Below are 17,148 nucleotides of genomic sequence, written 5' to 3'. Positions count from 1 at the left end.
ATAACACAGAAAAATAAATACACACCCTGCATTGTACTTTTCCTTAATCAAGCAATGTGTTTATAAACTAGTTTCTATAACTTAACACCATGTAAATAGCATTTTAAAATTACAAAAGAAGATATGTATTAAGAAATAATCTAATCATATTGCTCTTCAATACACTTATGTAGACAATTAAGACTTGAAGTAAACTTCAGTAAACTGCAGCTTTTCTTAGCCCACAAATGGCTATAAGACTTTTCCTTTCAAGTAGATCCCTGGAAGTTTTGAAAGGGGCTGCCTTAATTTAGTCTGTGAAGGTGCTATATATTTGTATTTTCGTGTAAAAATTTTGTAGAAGTAGTAGTGAGGATTTTTATGTAACATAAGATAGTATTTTTGTTCTTATTTTCTGAAGGTCATTGTTGCTTCATGAAAAATGAAGAAACTGAGAGGAAGATATGGAGATTTTAGTAAAACACTGATTACAAATTCTGTGGATGAGACATAGCTCTCCTAAGGTTTAGAAATCACTGTTTTCCCTTTTTCCCCTTTTTTTGTTAAAATAAATCTCAGGGCTGTTTACAAAGTGCAGAATCATTCACTGGAAGAAGTGACATTAGCAGAAGTTACAATGGCACCATTCCGTTCACCAGCTGCACCTTCATTTCTTGAAGGCTGTTCATGATCTTCTTCTGGTGACCGACAAGAGTCACTCCAAGCCGTCTCAAATCCCTGCATGAAGAAAGCACACATTGGATGTATGTATTGGTTCAATTTGTAGCACACCTCAAAATTTCACGCTGGGGCAAACTTCTTGCAGAAACTAGTAAATTTCAGTCCCAATTTAGACATTCAGGGTCCAAATATCAAAGGTAGTCTCTGAAATTGTACCTCTAAAAAACATTTTTGCAGACAATGAAGTATCTATAACAGGCAATTATACAAAACATATTCGCCCCTCTTGGTAAACAGAATGATTTTAATGACACAGAGTGGTGAATACACACATTTTCACATCTTACCAATAAGTATTGAACTTGAAAGGTTCTATTTCATTGAACAGTTTTAAAATTGTGAACCTATAACATGTGCATTTTTTTTTCATGGAGCACAAAATATTTATTTAAAATTTTACAGTCAAGTGGTTGAGACTGAACAGTTTAAATGAATCATTCTATAAAATAATTATGTATAACAGATATCCTTAGGGAATAAACATCAATACATTGCTCTTATAACAATATTTTATGTTAATTTTTGCTTTGAACTCAAAATACCAGAGCTTTTCTCCTTTATCAAATAACATTTAAACTTTACTGAAATTTAGAGCTGAAGATTACACACTTTCAAAAAGTCCTTCAAACAAGATACTTTTCTTATGTTTTTTTTAAAACAAGCACATTATTCAAAGAAGATTACAAATGTTTAGATTTCTAAACTAGCCAGGCATATTATGAAGCTTCCTGCACCCATGCACCTATGATTTTTCAATGTTATTTCATCGAAACTTAAGAATGCTCTCCCCATAAAGTGTGTATTTGACAAATGTAATGATTCAGGTATAGTTAGAAAATAATATGCATTAGGTATAGGAAAAATGAGCAACAATAATTTAAAATGCTAAATGAAAAAAGTTGTTTGGCATGTTATAAAATTGCTTTTTTGAAAAGATTAGGCTAATAATGAAGTATCTTTGCATTCAGTAAATCTTTGTATTCATTTCAGACTTTTTTTAGAATGTAGAAGACAATGACATTAGGATTATTATAGGCAAAATTAAATTGTTTCAAATGAACTGAAAAGATTTTCTTAATTATCAGAGAATAAAAATTAAAAAAAGATTTTCTTAATTATCAGAGAATAAAAATTAAATTTACTCCATCTATATTGATATTGCAAAGAATTGCTTACTGAAACAATATCTTTTCTTTTTTCCCTTTATAGTTTCTTGATTTCCTGTGAAGGTTTTAGGAAATGACAAGTAACCAAAAAAATATTTTTAAATGCTATTGATACTTATGATGAAGATATATTTATTATTAAAATATGCATATTAAATTTAGATATTATTACAGTTACAAGATGCTAAATCACAATATTATGTAATAATGATAGATGTGTCATGGAAGAGAATCATCAGCAAAACTTAGAAGCCAATAAATATTACTTTGAAGCAAAATAACTATTGTTAGTATAGTGATGAAATTGACTATAATAGGTAATGATAAACTAAGAATAAAAAAACACTTGAATTTAATCTTGTCTCTTTTCAACTTAACAGAATTTCTCATGTTTGCTCCTATTAACATCATGAGCTGGACACTTCTGTGTTCTTGGGGGCTGTTCTGTATGTCATGGGATATTCAGCAGCACCCCAGCTCAACCCATTAGATAAAAGCAGCACTGTACCACCACCAATCCTTCCTTGTTGTTAAAAGAAAGAAAATGCCTTCAGACATTGACAAAAGTTCTGAGTGGCAAAATCTCCCCAGGTTGAGAATTGTATCACTAAACATAAATATAATAGGTAGCACTTAATACACATCTCCTTCTTTGCTAGTAAAATATTAAAACCTAAGATATAGATTATTTTTAAAATTTCCATTTATAGATTAGTTAACACATTCTTAGAGAATTTAAGTCATTTGGCTACATGGCACAGTCAGTAAGTAGCAAGAATAGAACCAAAACCAGTTACCTGATCACAAAATCCATACTCTTAATTTTTCATTGTTCTTAAATATGATTTTGAGCAAAGCCATGTCAAACTAAAATGCACCAGTTTACTCATTTGTAAAACCAGAAATTTGTACATATATCATCAAATATTGAAAATTCCATAAGAAAGAAGATATCTAAAGAAGGAAACCAAGCACAAACTTTTTTGATGAGACTATAGTAAGTGGATCTGTATTTCATGACAGTTTCCATTATGGGCTAATTAATAATATGTCTCCACATGTTTCATGAATCATGAAAAATTGTATAGATGTAGGTATTCATAGGTGTTCACTAGTACAGTGCAGATCAAAGTCAGGATAAAAGAACAAAATTTAAATTTCATAACCTAAAAACCATCAAGTTCTGCAAAAAAATTTAATTAGGACTAGAATTGATATTTTAAAATATATGTTCTATCACATACTAAATTATATTTCTGAATACAATCTGGGAAATATAAATATATATTTAAATACACATATGCATATCATTAAATTATATAATTCATAATTGTTATACTAATTATTAGAAATAATATTTTTGAGAATAACAATTACAGTTCTTAGTGACTTGAAAAAGTAATTCATAGATTTTTTCCAACTCAAACATCATGGAAATTTCATATACAATAAAAAAACTTTAATTTGAAAGGAGTTTGTCTGTATATGTTCCATATTCCAACTCCTGGTTGTTTGGTCGGAATAACATCAAATCTGTAGTTTGACTTATTTTTGTATCCACTGCTTTAACTTGTAAATATGACTTCTTTCTCTGGAAATGACTTGACCACACAAAGACTATACATTTTTCCATGAAATAATGCTAAAGAGTAAATGTTTTGAGGAATGGAATTTGATTAATAAATATGGTATAGAATTTGTGTTTAAGGGAAAGTAAAGTTTGCTTATTTTAGATATGTAGGTTTTAAGTTAAAATCATTTCTATCTTTCCAGTGAACCAAGCATAAAAGTTTATTTTCAGATCAATTTATTGTTTGATGCTTCTCTCAGTTGCATATGGATGGTCAGACCACTAAAATTCATTCTCTACCTTCACTTTGCCTCTTTCTCCCTCCTTTGCACTTCCTTTCATTCTCCTCTCCTCAAAGGAGAAGTGGAGTTATGAAAATATCAAACTGCATTTTGCATATTGCCTTAAATAATGTGTGTCTTTAATGCGATGTTATTGTTTTTCTTTAAATCATGTCATTTGGAGGGGGTACCTGGTATTGATCTCAGGGATATTTGACCACTGAGCCACATCCCCAGCCGTATTTTGTACTGTATCTAGAGATAGGGTCTCACTGAATTGCTTACCACCTCACTTTTGCTGAGCCAGCTTTGAACTGGTGATCCTCCTGCCTCAGTTGCTCTAGCTGCCAGGATTACAGGCATGTGTCACCTTGCCCAGTAGACTTGTCATTTAAAATATCAAATTAAAGGACAAAAATAGCATGATTTTGAGGTAATGTGTATATATATATATATATATATATATATATATATATATCCATATAATGTGATTTTCAGTGAAACGTTAGGGAAATATAAGATTTTTTTATTCAAGTTTACTTATTCTCAATAAGTTATTCTAAGTAGTTTCTTTAGAAACCCCTTCAATCATGTTTTTAATGGTACTTCCTTTGAGAATTGAAATGACATTAGAAACTGTCTACAGCACAAGTTAAATGCCCTTATTCTAATTCTGATAAATGCATTATTGAAGTATTGTAAGTGGTTTGTCTCACACTCTTTATTACTTCCAACAATTTCCATTTTATATCTAATGCATGTATTAAATGATCAGATTAGCAGTAATAATGACAGAAATTTGAGAAAAATATTTATATATAGTGATTATGTTCCTGCCATATATACAATGGTTTTTGAAAGAAATATTTGGAAATGGTGCATGATACACCATTTTTCTCATTTTGTTTTTCTATGTAAGATATTTTTAGTTAGGTAATTTTTAGTATGTCTCCCTTTTAAATGGGTTTGATCCTCAGCACAACATAAAAATCAATAAAGATATAAATATATTCTATTAATTTCATAATGACCATACATAATCTTAAGTAATATCTAATGTCAATTCCAATGATGATAATCCTATTTACATGTTAAGAATAGTATTTTTATATAAAATAGTTTATATTTTATTGCCAACACATGATTCATTTTAGAAGAGCTGCAAGTAAAATAAAATTCCACTGTTAGGATTACAATTCATCATCTTTTTAAACATTTTTTTCATGACTTTAAACAATGCAAAAACACTGTTTTATCATATCATGACTACAAATTAGTAGAAGAAAAAATAAATTATTATAAGAGGTGTCTAGCTGATATTTAAGCGAATTCTTGATTATTCAGGGTAAAATTAATCCATTTGTGGATGTTTCCTTTCTTTGCTCATTCTTCTCCTTTCTGCTATACATACATACCTGGTAGCTATATTACTAGAATTTAAACTCATCAACATTGGCTTGATAGGAGAAGAGGGAAGAGAGATTAATGAACATTCACTAAAATTCAGTGTTTTTAGCTCTTTTGTGGTTTTGTCATACAGTTCCATTTTTTGGGTATATTTAAAAAAATAATCCTTATAATCATTTGTATAGCTACTATACAAGGTTGGTATATTTATATTTGGCAAAAGGAAATTTAATCATGGCCTATTAACATTTTCATTAGGTAATACATGGTAAGGGCTAGACTTGGATTTTTGCCTTAACTACATAGAACACCAAAGATATGGAATTCTCCTACACATATTTTACATACTAACTTATGCATCTTGACTTTATTGATAATTTAATAAATCTAATTGAATTAATCTGCACACATTTTGGCTCTAAATTTGGAAAATGCCTATTTTAATATTTTAAGACTCAATTTTATGAACTGGTACTAACATGGATGCCTTTAGCTTGTATACAATTGGTATAATATTTGAATTCATTGGGTTTTGCTCATTTTCTGAATAACCAAAAGTTGACAGTACGGGCCTGACAAGAAGTCAAAAAAGCAGCTGTGACTTTGTCTTTAATTCAGATCTTTGGAATCAATTTGAAACACGCCTCAGGCTTACAATTCCCTGTCAACAACAACTCAGTGCACTTATATATGATAGTACACCTTTTGTCATTACCGCACAACAGTTATTCAAATATGAAAACTGTACACTGATTAACATGGTATAGGCAGAGAGACCAACACACAGAAACAACTAAGGTTGAAAGTTATTTCATGGAATATGCAATGACTCCCAAATCTTCAAATTCTTCATGTTTCTGCATTCATACATATATGCATGTACTGGCAAACAGTCCATAAAGAAATAAAACTAAAACTTCATGAAGTACATTTTTACCAAAGCATTATGGTTCTGAAAAACTGTGTTTTAACTCTTCTTGTTCTAAATCAACTATGAAAACAAATTTGATGTCAACAATTGCAACAAATGTTTTATACATGGCAGTTTGAGCATTTGCTTTATTTAAAGTTGATTTAAAAATTTTTCTAAACATTGACAAGAGCTATGGATGTATTCTTGCATCTAACAGGCCACAACAATAACTCTAGATATAATATTTTATTATTTTATTATAGCATTATATGGGCTTCATAAAATTAATATTTACATATTTGGTGGAGAAGGTATGAAAAATCATTATCAGGCTGTCCTGCATTTTTGTTGATAATACTTTTTTCCTTTGCTATTAATAATTAGTTTTTTTAACTAGGTTTTTTATTTTTATTTTTTTGTTGAAGAGCAAGAGAAATACACAGATTATCTTTTTAGTTTTATAAATTTTTAACTGAATAAATAACTGATTACTCCTCATTTTGTATGTTATTTAACATAGTGTCTTGATAAATATTTTCTTACTTATTAGGAAAACTGTGGATTCAAAAGCACAGTAAAGAAGAGAATATATATTTAGTGTTGCTGGATTCTCTAAGAAGTCATTTTTACTGGCATTAGGATTTGTAGCCCTAATTCCTAGTAAGTAATATGTTAATGATTATGGGCCCTGGGAATTTAAAGCAGTGGACATCAGAAGACCAACATTGGCTGGACTGGAAATATACTAAGTCTCCTAGTTTTACCTTCCCCTTTTGGTCAGAGTAAATAAATTAAAAGGCAAAAGTATCTGAATGAGGCTGTATAGCAAGAAGCAACAAGCTAGAGAAGAACCATTATAAGAAGATAGAAGTGGTTGTTAAAACTTGAGAAAGAAGACATACACAATGAAGAGAGTTTTGGTGATATGAAGAGCACACAGGAAAGTAAATAGCAAAGAGTAAGAAAAGTGAAACTATAATGCATACATACTCAGCATATTTATAGTATTTGGAGGCCCCAAAGAAATACAACACAAATAATTAGTGCAAAACCATTCTGATTACAACAGTTCAGTCAATAAAGAAATAAAAACTAAGTAGATTAAATTATATATATGTACATATATATATGTGTGTGTGTGTGTGTGTATACATATAAGAATATATGCTATCTTAATAAAAAAGAGACATTGTTTAATGCAAATAATTTTATTATATATTTACAAGTAATCCGACATTGGGTAGAAGAAATACCTACAGTATCATTTTAATATAAAATGACAAATGACTTTAATAAATTAAAATGACCATTTTTACTGAAAAATTAAATAGCAATCATGTAAAAATAGTTTTAAATAATCAATAATTTTTTCTGTATACTATTTTAAATATAGCACACATGTCCAAAGGAATAATGGGCAAAGCATACATGTCATCAAGTAGGCATGGTCTGGCGGTGACAGTGAGGATGGGACTAAATGAGTCAGGAAAGCAAGCTGAGTGCTGAGTGGTTGCAATTTAGGTCAGTTTAGTTCTCGGTATGAAGTTAGAGAATGCTGAGAATGTGACATTAATTAGTGATAAATGATGGTACCCTGTTACCTTTTGCGGGGATGAGCAGTGAATTTAATGAATTAAAGAGTGGCAGAACAACATAGATGGGAAGAGAACTCTTCAATGGTCCTATTTTGGGAAGTAATGATATCAAGACAGTGATTTAGTGGTTTAGAGTATTTTAACATTTTCTAATCCTTACAACAATATTTTAACCTTTGAGTTTGCAGGTAATTTGATGTAAGCTATCATTAATGGTAATGTAGTCTAGATGGAACCACCATAAGGACAGTTAATTTTCACAAATAACAAGTAGGCTAAAATAATTACACATACAGAGTATATAATAAAATACAAACAACTTACAACCTTAAATGATTTTATATTTAACTCTAGTGATTTTTATTTAATAAGATTTGATAAGCTTTATCTTAAACGTGCAAACAGAAAAGGGCACAATTGGTTCCACTGAGATTGTACCAAATAACAAATTGAAGGCAGGATCTAGGATATTCTTGGATTGTAAGAATATACGATGCACCACTTAGACTTTAAATGAGATTCCTGCCAAGGAGGCTTTGATTAAGCTGTTGTTACCTGGATATTCATCGTAGAGAACTGAAATTTAGGAATATGTTTTGTTGTTATGTAGGATTAGCCACACCAATTGTGCTTACAGTTTGTTTTGTTTTGTATTTACATTCATATAACATAGGTACCAGTATAAAAACTTCTCAAGAAAACATCTTTTTCCACAACACAAAATACCAGTACTTTGCAATGGAGCTCTTATTCCAATTATTCAAATATTCAAATGCTATTTGTTTGAAGCAAAAAAAAAAAAACAACAAAAAAACCCCACAAAGATACTGGTCACAAAAAGCATTAACCATGCAGTTGTTAACAATACAGGCTAAAAAAGATGAGGCTTCTTTGAAAACTGCCACACATGGACAGAGGTTAACTGATTTCCCTTGTTCTCATCCAGATTGGTTTCTGAACAATTTTTCTTGCCCCAGAAATTACATAAAAATTATCAGAAAAAAATTACTCACTCCAAGGTCACCTGAGCCACAGCGTCCATTGAACTGTATCCATTTTCCATGAAAATCTCTGTATACCGGCCCATCTTGATTGCTTCTAGCCATTCACCTACTGATCTATAGGCCCCAGATCCTAGAGGGCCATGTTCTGCCAACAAATTAGATACTCTAAAACACATAAAACATAAATATTAAAAGAACACTTTAATGCTTTTTTAAACAAAATTTACTGAGACTATAAATATAGTTACAGGGAAAATATACAAATGCTAACATGAAAGCAAATGGTTCAAAGTACATGACAACATAAACTCAGTCCACTGAGTACTTAAAAAACCCATGCTTATTTAAGTTAATATTTCAGGAAGTTCTGAAGCCATTTATTCTTTATTTTCTGTTCTTATATTAGGGTGATTGTTATTTCACCTAGAGTAAGTATCAGAACTTAGAAAATAAATTAATTCAAAAACATATAAAAATTGAAAATAACCAACCCAAACATTATTTGCTTTAAGGTAAACAAATCTGCAAACTTTGGTAATAATAAAAATGAGATATCAATGATGATTTCTAGAAATGCATCCAAAAGGTACCTGAAAGTAAAAAATAATTTACATGCTCATAAATTGGAGATTACCTAATTATACTGCAACCATAGGATACAGAACACAAATATCTGTCTTTGTACTCATAGTATTTGCATTTATCTCACATTCAATTTACATTTCAATCCACTTGAGTGTGGTTTCTACAAAACCCAATTCTTGATTGAGTTAAGGTGAGCAATAATCTCTATTTTGTCAAAAGGAATGAACACTTTTAATCTATAAAATGACTGACCTGTATGAAATAAACAACCATCACCATTACCATAGTTCTCCTGAAATCCACTCTATACCAACATTGTTTTGAATTAATATTCTCTCCTTTTTTTGTGGGGGGGACGATTTTGTGTTCCTACCTACTCCTCAATCTCCTTTGACTTTGACTTTCTCTTTGGTTGACTTTAAAATTTGGAGGGAGTCCGAACTTATCCCTATGTCTTCACTAATTGAGTTATAACTTCACTGTACTCTAGTCAATTTTACTCACTGTCATGGCTTCAAATGTCATCTGTTTTTCTGTTTGTTTGTTTTTATCTCCAGACTAGGTTTCACATTTCTCATAGGAACATCATGCCAGCATGTCTGATACTGCAGTCCTCATCGTTCCACACACATCTCCTACACTCATGATCCTCAATATAATAATACAATAGTGTACCTTGTCTTCACTCTCCTTGCAATAAATCCACAGAATATGCACACAACTCTCCATTCTACCTTGAATACACTGATATCTGACCACTTCTCTTTCCTCACTACCTTATGATACCTATTATAGTTTTGTCCCCAAAAAAACTTTTGTGTTGAAGACTTAGTCTCCAATGCAGCAATGTCCAGAGGTGGGACTTTTGGGAAGGGATTCAATGATGAGGGCTCTAATGTCTTCAGTGGATTAATGCATTTGATAGATTAATAATTTGGTGGACTACTGGTAGGAGGTAGCAACTGTAGAAAAGGTGGCTTCTAGTTGGAAGTAATAGATCACTGTGGTGGGGAGCATGCCCAAGAGAACCATCTTGTCCCCTAACCCCTTCCTTTTCTTTTCTTCATAGTGACAATGAGCTGAGCTATTTTCCTCTGCCGTTCCCTTCCACCAGGATGTTTCTTCTTTTGGATTGAAACTTCTGAAACTATGAGCCAAAATAAATCTCTTCTATAAGTTGTTCTTATTATGTATTTGTATCACAGTCATGAAAAACTGACAAACACAACACACATGTCTCACTTGCACAGTCACTAATGCCTCCAAGTTATCTTTTTGACTTCTACTCTCACTCTCTACTCCAAAACTGAACACAACTGTTTTTGCAACTTTTATTTTGTTCAATATCTCTCTCCTCCAACTGTGTGTTGGTAGCATAAAAGTACATATCTAGGTCTATTTACCTAATGCTGTATAATCAGCACTTAGCTTACAGTATGACACTGACAGAATGGTGTGTATTTGTTGAATAATTAAATGAATAAGTTTCAGTAATTATTAAATATTATGCAATGGGTTCCAAATATTGTTTGAGATAGAAATTTAGGAGAAAATAGTTGGAAAGTATGACTTTGAAGATGAAATGCAAGAGTTTCAATTTCTGGTAAAATCAAGACCTACAATATGATAATAGAAAAGAGAGTCTTAGTAAGTTAGAACACAAAATAATTGAAAGAAATAATTCCAAGAAACTAAAAGATGTTGGAAAATCATCTTATTGAAACCACCAAATCTTGTGACATGAGTAGGGAAGGAAAAAACAATAGTGAACCAGGAATTAATGACTTTAAGACTTAGGATTTGCAGATGACTGCACAAAGGACAGTATAGTGTGAAAGCTAAACCTACTCAAACAAAACCTAGCAAGCCAAATTCCATGTATTAAGAAGAAAATGTGTAAATTCTTAAAAATTTTAAACTATTCTCAAGCTCAATGATGATGGCCACGCAATTTAATATAATTTAGAACATTAAGAATTTCTTTTATTATTTCTTCTCCTATGTCCATATGTGACAACATAATTCAAATAAGCAGAAAAGGCTTAATAATTTACATGACAATAGGCGATTTAAGATTAGACATTAGAGAGCAACACACAGAAAAAAAAATTTCTATGAAGATTCATTCTGCATTTGTTACCTCAGGAAGTCAATGATGCCTTAACAGATTTTGACAATTCTTCCTCATTTATATTTAAAATGACCTTTAGTCTAGTAAGCAAATGCTATGTCAGAATCATAGAACTTATGTAACTTGATCCACAAATTGTTTCTCATTTAGTTCACACTAACAGGCAAACAATTCAGTTATCTGCATAATATTATTTCTTGTCAAAATAGACAACTGCTTCAATCACAGTTAAAACAACAACCTGGTAAATTTTCTAGTTTATAATCAAACTGATATATATTAGAATAAAATGGCAGTTTTTTAGATAATGAAAAAAACATAATTTACAAGTGTGCAACACTATTAAATGCATTTATGCTGCCATTCAGAAAAGTAGAAACAAGAATATTTGCTCACACAAATTTTCTTCACAAGATTACTTATTTGTCAGCTTTAAATCTTCCTCAAACTGCCCACTAAATGATTAACCAAATAATCTTATGTAACTGAATATGAGCAAAATGGGTATCTAAGTTTTCAGTACTCATAAAATAAAAACACTAAACCTATTTATATTTAATTACAGATGCTAAAATGTATTCTAAAGAAATAAAAGTGTAATTTTGGTTAGACATTTCTGGTTTAAAATATAAAATATATAAGGTTTTAAATGGCCTTTCTTTATTCCTCAATCTACACCTATCCTCCAAAAACATATAAAAACACACCACTTGAGTGTTATCTTTTTATTGCTACCTGAATGTAGCTAATTTTTTTTTCCTGCAACAGGCACATTAATTATCATATAGGGTAACAATGCTTTTAAGTATTATCACATATTTCCTTCATTATAAGACAAAAAGCCATATTCAAATATATCAGTGTCTTACAAATTCATAGATTAACATGTATGTAAGAATGATTTAATTGATGAAATATTTGTGGCATCTTTCTGAATGAGATACATTCAGAGAAATTGCTCAGGTCTGGTTTTTACCTGCTTGAAGCATTAACCAGAGTTTTCAGACTACTTGGGTTGCGAATCAGCTTGTCCAACATGTTGACTATTTCATCAAACTTGGGCCTGCTATTCCGGTCTTTCTGCCAGCAATCCAGCATTAATTGATAGAGAGCAGCAGGACAATCCATGGGGCTTGGCAAACGGTAGCCTTCCTCTACTGCTTTAATCACCTGTATAAAGCAAAACAGAACCAGTCTTCAACAGCATAATAGAACAGAATAAATTGAGAAAATTCCTACTTTCATTCTCATTCATTCTTTCAACTTCAGTAATAACAAACCATCACTATTTTATTTTATAAATCCACAATTATTTTCATTTGCTGCAAAATAAAACGACATCATAGTATAAAAAAGATAGTCTTTCTTCACTTATTATAAATAAAACAAGCAGTTATCATTTTAACCTAAAATATTGGTGAAGGTTGATTTGTAAAATTAATTGACATAAAAATATATGTATGTTTTATTTAGTTTTGCCTTCTGAAATCAAATAGAGTCAATTTTCTAGTGATTTCTCAGAAAAATTAATGTCTTTTTAATGAAAAAATATGTGCAGACTCACATTTTTCAAGTAATGGAATTAAAATTTTACTTCAAAAGAGATTTGGGGTAGTACATGATGGATAAGTCAAAGGTTAAATTAGCATAACTGTCTCATGTATCATTTAATAATGTCAAGGTCTGACTGTTTATTTTCATCTACTTGTTTCTGTCAGGAGTTTGGAAAGCTGTCTAGTAGCACAGGTGTTATAAACATCACTGGTTTTCAATGCTACCAGAGGTATCATTAGCAGTCTAATTGTGAGACTGTTTTTACCAAAAACATTTGTAATGTTCCTGCTGCCATCAACATATCTTAACTCTAGAAGAGTTTTATTCGTGCTGCTGCACAATTTTTATTCAATTATGAAAATGATAATATTTGAATGATACCAAAAATCAATATTAATGGATATAATTCTCAAAATCCTATTAAGAATATATCATTAACAAGTTTAACTATATTTTTCCACACACAAAAAAATTTAGATTAGATTTGATAAATGAAAATAGAAGTATTAGCACAGGAACTTTAGAAAGATCAATTTCAAGGATTGGAAAGAAATAAGTTTCTCTATGAGAGAAATTGACATTTGAACAAAGACAGTGGCAGATGGAAAGAAGATGAAATGGTAGATTTAAGAGACACTAATGACCCAAGAGTAGAGGGGAGAGGATAGCAGAGATCACACAGTTCAAGCCCATCACATGGAACCGTTATTTCTGTTGACTTGAGGTGAGCAAATTTATGGAGAGAGAAAATGTTGTCAAGTATAATTTGAGATTTCTTTGATCGGAAGTGAATGGGGAACACCCAGATGGCAATTTACAGGAATCTGGCTAGAGCACAGGAGACATTTGGGCCGATAATATAAATGTGAGGGTCATCAGCACTTGGTCACAGCTTGAATTTGGTGTAGTTTACATCTCCCTAGGAAAAGCTTCCTAAGAAGTACCAATAGTTAAGTGTAGACTGAGAAATAAAAGTACTTTGAAAATAAATATTCACAGAAATAGATGGATAAATACAGACAAATGACCAAAAGAAACTACTTACCACCTTAGTTAACTTACTTAACTCAAAAACAATATAATCAATTAAAAAGCAAACCACAGAAAAAATTATTTCAACTACTACTATAATATATGTAGTACACTAAAGCTGATGCATATTGGGAGATCAAATAATAAAGAAAAGTGAGATACTGATTAAACATTTACAAAATATATATATTTTGTAAATATATTAGCATTTTATATATAAAGAAAACATTTATATATATATATATAGAGAGAGAGAGAAAGAAAACATTTATTTATATATAAAGAAAACATTTATATATAAAGAAAACATTTATTCTCAATTGTGATAAAATAAATATTAAAAGAATAAAATGGCCATTTGCCCTCACATATTAATGGAAGTTCACTTATTCATTAGTTTGCTTATTATAAGACTCCCCATTGCAGATAGAATAGTTATTCTCTTCAATAGCATATATGTACCAATATAATAAGTCTTATTACAGTTTTGATTATTAAATATTTTTCTTCAGTGAAAATTTATTTAAAATATAATTTTTTTCATATTATGGTATTTTCCCAAAGCTGCTATTAATTACTTCTATGTTTTTCTTTAGCTCTACTAGGGCACAGTAGCACATACCTATAATCCCAACTACTGGGAAACTATATGCAGGAGGATTGCAAATTTAAGAACACCTTGGCAAATTACCAAATTCCCCTCTTAAAATAAAAAAGAAAATTGTCTTTCCTCTCTGGAGCAACTAGTCTTTACATGAATTAATCAAATTAAATTCATTAGTTTTAAAATAACTTAGTAAGTTCTATGGTTTGAATAAAGATCATCTGCTGAATAGAAAAAGGTGGTGAATCCTTAAGAGGTTGGACCTAGTGGAAGATGATTATTTCATGATGGCTTGACCTTTAAATGTGATTAACACAGTTCCAACACGACTGGGTTAGTTTTCTCTAGAGAAGATTGTTATAAAGCAAAGCCATTCCTTGTGCGTGGCTTCCTCTGCATGTAAGCATTTCTCTTTCCTCTTCTCTATTATGTTGTGTTGCACCTGGGGGCCCATCACCAGAGGACTTGGCACCATATTGTTTGGATTTTTTAGCCTCTAGAATCTTGGGCTATATAAATATCTTTCCTTTACATGCTAACCACTTAGGTATTCTGGACATTTTAGGTATAAAATGGACATAAATTATATGATTTATGAAGTTATTTCCAAAATCTATTACTTAATCAATTCTGTTTTCAGGTAAATTTAGATTTAGAAATATAAATATCTTGTCTCCAAGTTAACTTAGAACTTGACCTCAGTATATATATAAATATAAATTGATTAACCTTCAGAACTGATTTTTAAAATAAATTTAGAACTATAACTTAAAATCTTATATTAAAAATTTCTTAATAATTTTTCTTTTCATTTTATTTTTGTTTTATTGTTTTGGAGAGAAATGAAAGACATCAGTATTCTGGTAGTTTAGGAAATGTTGAAAATATACTAATGTATAATTTTTAGGCTATTTATTTTAACATACAATTTATAGTATGTACCCAAATGAATCATAACCTCAGTGATTACTATCATCTTTGCTAATATATGTTGTTGAGATCAACAAAGAAAAGAAGGGAAAAAGAAAAAGGCAACTATAATTTTTAATCAAGTTCAGATGTACTATATCTGCAATACTAATATCAACTTTTCTTGACACTAAAATGTAAAGCAATTGTCTGAATACAATTTAAAGAAGGCTGTGTCTTCTTTCAAACCTCAAATCCTAACACTGAGCCACCAACATGGCAATATTATCTTGGTGGCAAGTTAGCTATGTTGGATTCCTTCAATCACGTAAACATTAATGGGTTCATCTTCTCAGATATATTTTTTCCCAGAATATGATGTTTGCTTGCTTATTACACCAATAGAGCTTCAGCCATCACTGGGAGCTCTGGAAGTCTTGATCCACAAACATGATATCCAATACAGCTTATCACTCAACCAGACTATTCTGTTCACAGTCTCGGATGTGTGAGAGTATCACACACTTCATGATGTGCTGGTAAATATTTAACAACTGACTCTCATTGGAGATACATTTGTAATATTTACACATTTATGTGGTATACACATCTTTTCCATGCCAACAGAAGCTACCAATAGAATCTTATCCAGTTAGAAATGTTCTAAAATGTTGTTATCTTGTACAGGTTGATTCCAGTACACCACTACATAAAGGTCATCATCCAGAAATAATGAGAACTGCAGAGGGCTGGAAAGATCTTTTAAGGCACAGCTAAAGTTGGAGGCAACGCTCTAAAATGTGTGTAGTCATTCTTCACTTTGCAATAATGTGTTAAATCTGTGTTGTACTCTATTCCCCTTTTCAAGAAAAATTCCACTGAGCTAACAGTTATAGATTACTGTTATGGATTACTAGAGAGGAAGAGTCACCATGATGGTAAGGGTAATTGCTACTGAGCAGCAGAAGGCAATGAGATAGGTAGATATGTGTAAAACTACCAAGAATAAGGTATTTATTCAAATCACCAAGCAGGACAAAACCATCATCTCCCAGTTTTATGGGTGAGGAAAATTTGGAATGAATAGTGGAGAAGAAAGGACAAGGACCATATGAGGTGTTGAGATCTAAAGAAGCTACTAGGACTACAGTTCATCCAGGAACCTGCATCTGCTGAATTTTCAAGGAGAGAAGCCAACATGATAATAGAAGCCTGTTCCTGTGCACAGAAGTAGGTCTATACTGAAAAAGGTCAAGAATTATAGGAACCATAAAAATTGTCTTGCAGATCTTCACTTGCAGGGATGATAATTAACCAAAACCAGCAGCTGCTATGTTGCCCAAATCCTTTCATCATGTGAGCAACAAAGCCATGATTTCCACAAGTTACCCAGAGTCAATTATTGAGCATGGCAAAGATAATAAGAAAGGCTCAGGCCTATGAAGTATGGAAATCCTATGAAAGACAATGTTGGCTTGAGGTCCTCTGGAATTTTTCTCCTCTCTTAGTACAATTCTGTCTCAAATGGTTATAGACAATCATCCTTCCTTCAACCTATAATGTACATGGGGAAAGAACTGTGCCACAGTCTAACACTGTTCCATGCTTCCCTTTATCCTTCCATGAGTTTTCTTTCAAAGATTTCCTCTTAATACCCTCATGTACATCTAATTCCCT

General features: G+C 31.1%; 1 protein-coding gene across 11 annotated transcripts in view; it reads right to left on the bottom strand.

Annotated features, from left to right (window-relative positions):
- Nucleotides 1-611: 611 nt before the first annotated feature.
- Epha5 (EPH receptor A5) overlaps nucleotides 612-17,148 on the bottom strand; it is a 322,596-nt gene continuing 306,059 nt past the window's right edge. For 10 of the 11 annotated variants that reach the window (XM_026395020.2, XM_026395022.2, XM_026395021.2 and 7 more), the window contains 3 exons: nucleotides 12,349-12,542; nucleotides 8,666-8,821; nucleotides 612-717 (listed from right to left, as the gene is read on the bottom strand). In XM_026395020.2, coding sequence (XP_026250805.1) covers nucleotides 612-717; nucleotides 8,666-8,821; nucleotides 12,349-12,542 — 456 coding nt within the window. Of the gene's footprint in view, nucleotides 718-8,661; nucleotides 8,822-12,348; nucleotides 12,543-17,148 lie in introns of those variants that run through there. The other variant, XM_077803096.1, reaches the window with a different exon arrangement.

This window comes from Urocitellus parryii, chromosome 10 (assembly GCF_045843805.1).
Source record: "Urocitellus parryii isolate mUroPar1 chromosome 10, mUroPar1.hap1, whole genome shotgun sequence".
NCBI lineage: Eukaryota > Metazoa > Chordata > Mammalia > Rodentia > Sciuridae > Urocitellus > Urocitellus parryii.
Note: the sequence above shows the minus strand (reverse complement) of the source record. Positions and strands in the feature narration are given on the sequence as shown.